This window comes from Buceros rhinoceros, unplaced genomic scaffold, assembly GCF_000710305.1.
Source record: "Buceros rhinoceros silvestris isolate BGI_N320 unplaced genomic scaffold, ASM71030v1 scaffold24578, whole genome shotgun sequence".
Classification (NCBI taxonomy): Eukaryota; Metazoa; Chordata; class Aves; order Bucerotiformes; family Bucerotidae; genus Buceros; species Buceros rhinoceros.
The window spans coordinates 6,309-6,514 of record NW_010428946.1 but is presented as its reverse complement, the minus strand read 5'-3'; the positions used below and the strand labels follow the sequence as shown (position 1 = coordinate 6,514).

Sequence of the window (206 nt, the reverse complement as noted above, 5' to 3'; positions counted from 1 at the left end):
GCTGCCCCGGGAGCAGCCGGGGTGCGCAGGGCCCGCTCTCGCTGGCTGCCAGCAAGGAGACACACCTGGGTGATACCCACCAGGTTGAAGAGCTGCTGCAGCTTCTCGTTGGCATAGTTGATGCAGAACTGCTCAAAGCTGTTGAGCTCAAACATCTCAAACCTGCAGGCGGCAGAGACCCACCTGAGGCAGCTGCTGGGCAGAGA

General features: G+C 61.7%; 1 protein-coding gene across 1 annotated transcript in view; it reads right to left on the bottom strand.

Moving 5' to 3' along the window:
- Positions 1–206, bottom strand: part of LOC104499030 (unconventional myosin-Vb-like) — a gene marked incomplete at both ends in the record, with an annotated part of 7,742 nt that overhangs the window by 3,566 nt on the left and 3,970 nt on the right. Inside the window, 1 exon segment of the mRNA XM_010142479.1 lies at positions 81–162. Coding sequence (XP_010140781.1) covers positions 81–162 — 82 coding nt within the window.